The following is a 10,328-nucleotide window of genomic DNA, read 5'->3' on the forward strand; positions in this document are numbered from 1 at the left end:
GCGTGTGTGGCATGTGGCACACTGTCCCAGTGCCACTGCACGGTGCCAGCTGCTGCGCTCAGGCGTCTCCCCACATGGCACAACGCAGCTGGACCCCGCGGAACAGCGGGGCTCTGCCAGCAGCTGGCCTGCACTGCGGCTGTACCTGAACCAACACACTCAGAGCTGGGCAGTGATGGGCAGACCCACGTGGGCAGCACCTCCCCGCTCTGCTGGGCTTCCCAGAGTGTCCCGCAAACTGGAAACCATTCGGAAAACTGCCCACGGTGACACAGGCAACTTGACCACATTGCACAGTTGTCACATAACTTTGCTGTCACCATGACAGGGTCCTATCAAGCTCACAAGACACCAGATGTGTTCAGGAACTGTGCACAAATGCCACCAAATCCCTGTGCACACGTGGCCTGTAAGGTATGATGGTCCCCAAGAACAGTAGCAGAATCCCTCAGCTTCTCCTACGCAGCTTCCAGGCAGAGCCAATCCTTCACCTGTCAGAAGTGCCCGTGCCTCCTGGCCTGCCACAGCCCCATCCTGCCCTGAGGACACGTGGTAGGGAGAGTGGATGGGATTTGGGAGGAGCCCCTGTGCACGTCCAGACCTTCCAGAGCCCACCGGGGTGCACGGATCTCAGAGTCTCTCCCTGCAGCCCATGGCAGGGCCGGCCTGGCCCCGCACCAGGGGCGGTGAGGAGTCACTGCCCACTCTTCCCAGGCCCCTCCAAGGGTGCGTGTGACAGTAGAGGATGCTCAGGGCACCCTCATGGCTTTGGCCAGCCCCTCACAGCCTGCACATCAGTCCAGCCACCCCTCGACTGTGGCCATACCAAAGGGTGCCATGAGAGCCAAGGAAGGGCCACTTACAGACGCGCAGCGCAGGACGGTCAGGAGCAGCTCATCGCCGGCCTCCCTGCAACAGAGACACGCGGTCAGCCAGGGCCCATGCCCCTCCCCAGCCCCTCTGGCCACAGCCAGGCATGGGGGACAGTCCACACCTGATGATGCTGGCTGCCCGCTCGACAGACACATCGTCCACTGCGGTGGAGTTGATCATGAGGAGCTGGTCACCCGGCTGCAGCTTCCCTTCGGCCGTGCTCCCTGAGGGCAACCAACACAGCCTGAGTCACAGCCAGACCCCTCCCACCAGGGGATCACAGGGTCATTTAGATTGGAAAAGCCCTCTAAGACTACAGAGTCCATCCATTAATCCAGCACTGCCAGGTCCACCACTGACCCAGGTGCCACATCAGCACTAGGGATGTCCAGAGGCACTCCCTGTGAGCTCCTCCTCTCTCCCAGCACCTGCTTCCCTCAGCAACCACCTCTGGATGGCAAAATAAAAGGGGTTGAAGGACACTAGGTGGTAACACAGGCCAGTGTGTCCCTGCCTGTGTCCCTGCCCCCAGCTGAGTTTCCCTCTGCCTCATGGAAAACCACTCCAGCATGTGCCTGTCCCCTTGTCACAGCCCACCACACAATCCACTGGGAACCAAACATGGCCTGTGTAGCCATGGGCTCCCATCAGCAAAGGACAGGGTCAGAAGGGCAGGCTTCTTTGTGCCTCAGCTTTAGGAAAATGTTGATTCTTTCTGATTAGGAAAAAACAAAAGCACAGCAGAAAACCCCCCCACTTACACACCACAACTCTCAGATCATTTCACCATGTTTCACACAGGAAGGGGCACAAAGAGGGGTGGGAGGTGACAGAGGGTACATGCCCCAGCCTAGAGCCCCACCAACCCCCAAACAGAGGGCTGCCACACTCACATCAACGAGTGAAAACCACATGGTTTTGTGTAGCCATTAAAAAATATATATAAATAAGAAACAGATTCACAGTTTTTGACTTACACCCCTCCCTTCTATAGCTAGAGGAGCTGATCTGCTTGATTTCAGCACTGCCAGCACCCAGCACCAAACTTCTCCATGTTACAGGGCTGAAAGCCCAGGGTATGTTCAGCAACAGATCACTGTGGCCACAGTGGAATAAGATTAAATTCTCTAAGATAAGATTAAATTCTTCCTCTGCATTTCAGATAAAACACCAGGACGAACTTTCCTTTGAGCAGCCCTCTGCATCATGAAGGTCAGCAGCGAGCAAGCACAGGCAAGGATCCACGGCATACTGACTCTGGCTCCACGCTGTCAGAACTGGGAGATGCCACAGGCACCCCGGCTTCCACCGGCAGCACTCAGGGGGCACACACCAACCTCAGAAGCCACAAACCCCTGCCAGGAGTTTATCACTAGGCCCCCTGGGACCATGCTGGGCTCTCAGACCCGGCCTCCAGGGAGGACAGGATGCTCACCTGCAGTGACAGAGGCGATAGTCAGGGGAAGGCTCGGACAGATCTCAAAGCCGTAGTGCTGCAGGACGAGGTCCTTGTACACGGTGACGGTGACTTTGACCCGGCTGGGGGGCTGGGCTGCGCTGTCCCCGGTGCTGTCCATCACCGGCACGTTTTCCCTGTGAGGTCACGAGATACAATCAAACACGATATAATCAGAGACTCTTTTTCAGAAGGACCTGGACCCACACACTTCCCTGCTCTCAGTGGGCTGCCGTGCTGCACTGAGGCTGGTGTTTCCTGGATACCCGGCTCTGCAGCCAGCAGCAACTCCCTGGCCTCCACAGGAAGTTGAGGACATCAGACTGGTTGTAACCACAACTTTCCAGTCATCCCAGCCCAGTGGTCACACAGAAGAGAGGCCCAGGTGTGCCCCACAGCAAGCCATGACCTCCATCCACAGGAAACAGCAGCACCTTCACCCAGCGAGGCAGCGAGAGAATGCACAGCTCTCGGCTTCTGCTGGGACCCACTCCAGTTTACGTGTGTTCACTCCACCCTAATGCCGACTCTCAGACCTCAGGGAAGGAAAGCAGCTATGGGCCAGGATCCCTGGTAAATACAGCCTAGTCTTGCCCAAAAATGTGGGCCCACAAAGAGAACCATGACCCCACCTTTGAGAAGAGCAAGTTTCACATGGAGCAGTGCTGTATTTCTTCCTCACAAAACCACAGCAGAGCAAGGCAGGAACATCAGTCCCTGGAAGCCAAGGGGGTTGCTTAAAAACGCTGTTGATTTCTTTTTCTGTGTGCATATTTCCCAAGAACAGCGGAAACAGTGAGTGAGATCTGCAGGCTGTGCCAGCCCCTGTTCATTGGAACAGCCTTGTGCTGTCTCTGATCGAAGGTGATCATAGATATTCCTCCCACAAAAACCACACTTACCTGGGTGTGCTGTCCCGAGAGCGATGAAGCCATTTTGCTACCATTTGCTCTATTCTACATGTTTTTCGTGTATGGATTAAGCTAGTCTCCAAATCTCCCATTTACCTGGAAGTGACAGAAATCACAAGGAAACAGAATGACAAGTGACTGAGAAACTCTTCTGGACGGCTCTCAGAGTTACCAACACTAATTCACGATTAATTTGTAATACAAAGATCTGTTGGCACCTTGTGAAGACCAGAGCTTTAACAGAAGGTTAACACCTGTGGTGACAGTCACAGAACCCCCCTGCCCACCCAGCCTCTCCTTCCTGGTGCTCTTGGTCATCCGTGTCATGGTCATACTGCATTACCCTCCCATGGCAGACAGTGACATCTGTGCTCCTTTTCCACAGATTTCATGGATCCATGGGCTTCTTTTGGAGGTGCAAAGGCTGGGTCAGCTTTCCACCCCTAAACAGAGCCCACCAGACCATGAATCTTCAGCCAAAGCAGGTAACTGGTTTGATATTTGTGACTGCAAACATCAGTGGTAACTGCACACCCTAGCAGTGTGCCTTGCAAGGCACAGGAAGCCTGCAGCCATGTACCCCTGCCAATACTCTGAGCTCTAACCCTGGGAAGAACTGTGGGCTGTCAGTGGGCCTAACACAAAATGAAACAAAATATGTCTGTATCTGCCAGAAGTCGTGAAGAATATCAGCTCTTTGTATTTCAAACCCAAAACTGTTATATCCACCTTTCACAGCGTGTCTTCTGCTCAGCCTAGGCGTTCCGTACGTCCTGACCTCCTCCCTCGTGTCTTCTGCTGGGACAGGGAGCTCTGTGCCTCAGGGACATGCTCTGTCATACTGGGACAGCGGGCTGCTGGTCCATGGTAGAAATGGTGCTGTAACAGAAATATCACTAAGTTAACCTATGAACAGCAGAGATGGCTGGAAGCTCACACAACTGAGCCACGAAAGGTTTGTCTCAACAAAAACTGGACCTGTTCCACTCAGCAGCTTCCCAGCCCATTGTCCTCCCCCAGCTAACATTTCCTAACCAAGAGGGAGGGCAGGACCCACATGTGCTGGTACGCTCCTCACAGGGAGCCACTCCAGCCTGTTTTGCTTCCTGCCTGTTCAGCCATGGGCAGAAAATGGAGGAAATTCAGCCCTTCAGCAGTTCTTACACTGGGCACTCTCTGGGCTTTCTTTCTTACACAACACAATTCACCTTGCTCCTTCAGCCACACTGCTCCTACATCCGCTCCTGAGAAGCATCTCTGAACCACAAATGGGGACCTTTTGATCCAGCTGTTTCCAGAAATTACAGCTGACAGGATGGGAAATCTGACCCCTTTTCAGAGGGTGACCAGGAAGTGCCCACAGAAGGAGCAGAAGCCTGGAACACACACGCAGGATCTCTCCAGGGAGCCTGGGCAGACGGGTCCTGCTTGGCACGTCCCCTGTCAGCCCCAGCGTTCTGTGCCTGAAACGCTCGTGTGGCAGCGGCCGCAGCCTTGGCCTCTTTGACTTCACCTCTCTGCTCAGCAGCACAAAGTGCTCTGGCTTTCCCACTCCCCTCCAAAGACCTGAACGTTCCTTCTGAGCCACAGGAAGGCTGTGCCTGCAGGGGCTCCTTCCTGCCCCAGGCTCCGTGTCTGGGTGCCTGGAAGCCAACCATGTGCCGGTGCTTCCTCACCACCTCCATCTGCACCTCCACCCCTCACCCCCTCCCCTTCACTGCTCTGCAAAAAGGAAAGATTCCTCTCTCTGGGCTTCACAAAACAGAATTTCCAGAAAAAGTCTCTTAACCTGTAGGATAAGGAGGACAAGCCTGAAGAACAAACACGAATATTTAAAAACCCCAGATGGAATACTAATAAAAAAACACCATGTTGTCCTTTCAGGAAACTGGAGTGTTTGGGCCAAACAACAGGTGTCTTGGAGGAGACAGCTTGGCAGGTATTTCCCTAAAACAACGCACAGCACCAGGAGCAGCCTCTGTCCCCACGGCATCCTCGGGGCACCCCACGAGCCACGCATGCGGAGCAGGACAGGGTCACCAGGATCACCCACCCTGCACACACAGCTGCACCTCTCCCCACCCTGCAATGTCCCACAGCAGCTCCAACCCAGGCCCTGCTCCCACCTGTCCTTCTGCAGCTATTTCTGAGCCAAGCCCCTGAGCACACCACTAAGCAGCTTGAGCTGGGATCCTGATACACAGAGATCCTTCAACTCAGCCAGAGGGAACTGACTCGACGGGGATTGTCATCGCCACCTGACCCTTCTGGAGAGCCACAGCTCAGTGTCTGGAAGGAAACCCGGGTGGGTGCCCCTGGGTCTTCAGGAGCAAAGCAGACCTGAAGGTCAGAGCCCACACCAGAGCTGCCAGCAGTGTCAGGACGTGCACAGCACAGATCTGACCAGCACGGAAAAAAAACCATACCCACTTTCATGGAGAATACTTCATATTTCATGGGAAGTATTAATTCATCAAACTGAAATGTTCTGATGGGCAAAAGTTTTTCTGGTAATTTGGATGTTACACCTTTGTTTTAAGGCACTGCCTCCCACCAGAGCGTGGCAGCAGGAGCGGCGGTGGGCACAGCAGCTCTGCTGCCCATGCTGACAGAGAAAGGCCAGACCAGATGTTGCCATAAGCTGCTGTAAAACCCTGGATGCTGTCCACCTGTAACTTCACTCATAGGGGCTCCTGGAAGCCTGCTTCCAAGTACTTGTTGTAATGGATGCCCATCAGCAGTGAATTGGATGGTCTCTGGCTGAGGGATGAACGGATCAAGAGCCTCCCTGGGAGAAGGACTTGGGCTGCTGGTGGGTGAGAGCTGGCCCTGCCCTGGCCGTGTGTGCTGGGACCCAGAAACCCCCCTGTGCTGGGATGACCCCCAATCGGGGGGGGCAGCAGGGGAGGGGGGATTCTGCTCCTCTGCCCCTCTCAGGTGAGATCCCACCTGCTTCCAGCCCTGAGGCCCAGCACATGAAGGATGGGGAGGTGCGGGAGCCAGTCCAGAGCAGGATCACAAAAATAACCACAGGTCTGCAACACCTCTGCTACAAGGAAAGCTGACAGAGCTGGAGTTGTTCCGCCTGGAGAAGAGAAGGCTTTGGGGAGACCTTAGAGCGCCTTCCAGTGCCTCAAGGCAGCTTATAAGAAAGACAGGGACAGACTTTTGAGCAGGACCTGCAATTATAGGACAAGGGATGATGGGTTTAAAGTAAAAGAGGCAGATTCAGACTACATATAAGCAAAAAACAGTACAGAGTGAGGGTGGGAGGCACTGGCACAGGCTGCCCAAAGCAGCTGTGGCTGTCCCACTCCTGGAAGTCTCCAAGGTCAGGCTAGACAGGGCTTGGAGCAACCTGGGATAGTGGAAGGTGTCCCTGCCCATGGCAGGGGGTTGGATTAGATGGCCTTTAAAGGTCCCTACCATCTCAAACCATGCTGTGGTTCATGACTGCACCTCTTGATCTGGTGATACATCCTCGCACAGAGCAGCTCCAAGATGAAGCAGGGCTGATCCCTGCCCAGGCCACCCCAGCTCACCAGGTATGGTCTGCTCCTGCCCAGAGGGTCAGCACATCCCTGTCCTCCCAGACAGGGAGAAGGAAACTGAGCTCCTTCTTGACAAACGTGGCTCTGAGCTGCACCAGAAGACTCCTCTGGCACGACTGAGCGTCTCTGCAGCAAAGCTTTTGAAGGTCAGCCAGTTCTGATGAGACATGAGGACAGAACTGTAACTCACCTATTTTCCACAGAGCAGCTTCTGAAGATGTTCTTGGAGATATAGAGGGGGAGACAGCTGAGCCCAAGGACCAGGGTTAAAGCTCCCATGGCACTCTGCACTCCCACCACACTGGCTGTGCATATACAGGGAACATAATTCTTGCAAAAAGAAAATTAAGAAATAAAACAGGAAAAAAAACCCCAAACAGTATGGCCATCCTGTCCCTAAGCCTGTGATATCTGCCTGGGTTTTGAGGAGATGAGCTGCACTCATAGGGGGCTTGCCCAGAATGAAGGCCAGCCCAAACTGCCACACACACACGGTGCTGCTCTACGAGGGTCTCAGGCACAGCTGGGGACACTGCTGCCCAGGGAGGGTCTGGAACAGAGTCCTCGCCCTGGCCACGAGCAACCCTGTGTGCCACGGGCAGTCCCCTCGCCCATTACAGCAGCACACAGGAAACACTCCCACAGCACTGTGTGACGCTGCCAGACGTCACTAATGGGATTGAGCTCCCTGCAGACCAGTTTATCTCCCCCACCCTCAGGTCAGCTGCCATCTGATCACTCCCAGGGCCAGAGGCACAACTACTTCTGCCCTGCAGGGTGGCCAGGCTGGTCCTCTGGCCTTCCCTGGTTCAGGAACAGAACCTGTGCTGTGCCAGAAACCTGTGAGGTTCAGTACTTCTGTGTCATACCAGGCAAAGATTAACCACCAGCACACATCCCCCTGAAAAAAAATAATGAAAAAACAGCACTGTTGCTTTTTAATACTATTGCAGACCCAGGTTTTTGCATATAGACAGATGCTACCAGAAAAAAAAAAAAAAAAAAAAAAAAAAATAACAAGCAAACAAACCCCACTTTTAAAAAAAACCCCAAGAAACCAACAACCACCCCCACGCTCCATCCAGCTGCTGTAAATCAAGAACAGTCAGCAAGAGAATGTAGCCCTTGTCAGCCCAGGGAAGGCAGGAGAGATTCTGCACCTGCGTGTCCCCACTCTCCTCTCTGAGCTGACAATGGTGAGGTTTTACACAGACACACTCTGGCTCCCAAAGAGCAGAATTAGTTTTAAATTATGAGTTTCTGGGTACGCAAAGACTTCAGGCGCCAAATAAAAATGGTTTCAGCAAAGGCCGTACATCCTCGACTGGTTGGGGGCACGAGGGGAGAAGCAAGAATAGCTTTGTGCATGGTGCATTACACACAAACTGAAGGAAACAATAAACAGAATGTTCAAGGTGGAAAGGAGGAAAATCAATACTTCCCTCTTGAATAGCTTTCACTCCTAAAAATAGACTGGTGTGGAAGTGTGTGAGGACTTTCCTCCCTTCAGCTCCATCTCCCTGGACAAGAACTGCCGGCACAGAAGGAATGTTTCCTCCTGCTTCCCTGACTTACAACTCCTTTTCACGGTGAGGAAAAGAGCTGCCTCCAAGCACGTGGATGGATCCTCCTCCCCAGCCCCTGCACACACAGTGCCACAGAGTCAAGCAGCTCGCCCTCTGAGAAGCACTGTCATGTCACTGGCAAATTGCACAACAGGGGAAAACACACCAACAAAAGAACCCTCCCCCCCAAAAAAAAGGTTCTGTGCAGAACTCCACATCTTGTCACTGATCTCTGTGTCCTGCTGCACGTCTGGAACCAACCAAAGTGCTGTGGAGTTCAGCACTCTGGAGTATTTTCATGGCCTTCCTGGGACTCTCCACAGAGGAAAAACCTCAAGTTCAGGGCAGGCACCTCAGCAGGTGACACCTGTCAGTAAAGGTGATCTCGACATGTGCTGGGAAGCAAATTTGGCATGGCCTTTTGGCAAATGTCAAGAAAGGAAGAACAAGACAAAAGGGAAAATACCTGTACTTAAGCAATATTGATTCAGGAATGTCGTGCCATATACAGAGCCATTTCAGAAGAGACCAGAGCTTCTCTCCAGCTTTAGAAAGACATGCTTTCCACAAAGAGAGAGAGCCCAGAGCACTGAACAGCATTAAGCAACTGTTAGACAGCAGATTACTCAGGAAGAGTTTAGAGGGTAATTTACTAAACCTTATGGGAGCAAAACCCAGGATAAATTACACAGCAACACACGTGGAAATGTGTGCCATTTGCCTGCTCCTGATGGCTGAACTGGGGAGGCAGAGAGGACACAGGCTGGGCAGAGGGTTTGCCATGTGCTCACTATCACTCACGCATGCCCTTGCCTCGGCCTGGCCTGTCACCCAGTCTGGCCCAGAGGTTTCTCACCAGTCTGGCCAGGTCAATTCACAGATGGGGGAATGAGGCAAGTGCCTCGCTAGCCAGTGTCAGCTGGAATTTAAGCAGGCAGAAAGAACAGACTTTCAGAGTTCTTTTATTTTCTAGCTTGTTTTTTCTCAAGTTGTACAACAGCTCTCCAAACATCTGCCTCTCTGCCTGGCCCCACATGGGAACAAGAACAGAATCACAGAAAGAGATAAAGTGAAGGAAATGGTTCACTGAGGGCTTCCTAGCCTACATGATTGTAATTTCCATCTCTAAATCTGCAGAATCTCCTGGGCCAGCAAGTCTGCTCCTCTGGAACAAGAACTCCATGTCCACTGGGGTTCTAACATTTCCCATGTTACAGCCCCTTTAGACCACTCAGACTTAGCTCACACATCCCACTGGCACATTAAGTCTCACCCAAATCTGCCTGGAAGGAGAAACTTCAGGAGCTTCCCAGGACTGCAGCAAACACACCTGCAACAAGGAGCCACGAGAAGCTGTGAGATTGTCAGTAAAAACACACGATGCTTGGGAGATGGAGAGCAGCAAACACACCCAGAACAGGTTACACGGGCGGGAGCTGGCAGGTGAGTTTCCAGTATTTGGAGAGCCATGCGAGTGCAAATGGAGCAAACCTGAGCGCTTTGGGCAGTGGTAAAACCCTCTAACACCCACCAGAGAGCATGCACTGCCTGTCTGCCGTCCTTTGGAGCCCTGTGCCCCAGCTGCCCTGCGGGGACCACCACCCTCGGGGACGGAGATGCTCACACCGATGCCTCTGACATCCCCATGTTAAAGTCACTCTGTCTCCTGCTCCCCCCAGCTCAGGCGAAATCTCTCTCACAATAATTTCCCCATTATGGTTAAGAAGTCAAAATCACTGTCTGTGAATCCAACAGCTGAGAACTGTGGGGAGTTTTTTTGTTCTCTTGTTTTGTTGTTAGAGACAGCGGGGCGCACGGGTATGGATGGCTTCCTCGCACCGAAAAGAGAACCAGCCCACGGCGTCTGGGGCAAGATCGGGCAGAAATCGCAAAACCATCAGCCCTACGCGAAGAGAGGGGGACGGAGCCCGCGGCCCCGAACGAGAGACACCCGGGGGGAGCGGAAACAGCG

At 53.3% G+C, this 10,328-nt stretch overlaps 1 protein-coding gene across 1 annotated transcript in view; it reads right to left on the reverse strand.

Annotated features, from left to right (window-relative positions):
• The window catches only part of FRMPD1 (FERM and PDZ domain containing 1), a gene marked incomplete at its 3' end in the record, with an annotated part of 25,040 nt that extends 14,729 nt beyond the window's left edge, over nucleotides 1–10,311 (reverse strand). Inside the window, exons 1-6 of the mRNA XM_017739003.1 lie at nucleotides 9,630–10,311; nucleotides 3,970–4,119; nucleotides 3,232–3,336; nucleotides 2,309–2,466; nucleotides 995–1,097; nucleotides 827–909 (exon numbers count right to left, since the gene is read on the reverse strand). Of these exons, the coding sequence (XP_017594492.1) occupies nucleotides 827–909; nucleotides 995–1,097; nucleotides 2,309–2,466; nucleotides 3,232–3,332 (445 nt within the window). The remainder of the gene's footprint in view (nucleotides 1–826; nucleotides 910–994; nucleotides 1,098–2,308; nucleotides 2,467–3,231; nucleotides 3,337–3,969; nucleotides 4,120–9,629) is intronic.
• Between the last annotated feature and the right edge of the window lie 17 nt (nucleotides 10,312–10,328).

This window comes from Corvus brachyrhynchos, unplaced genomic scaffold (assembly GCF_000691975.1).
Source record: "Corvus brachyrhynchos isolate BGI_N302 unplaced genomic scaffold, ASM69197v1 scaffold1097, whole genome shotgun sequence".
Taxonomy (NCBI): Eukaryota; Metazoa; Chordata; class Aves; order Passeriformes; family Corvidae; genus Corvus; species Corvus brachyrhynchos.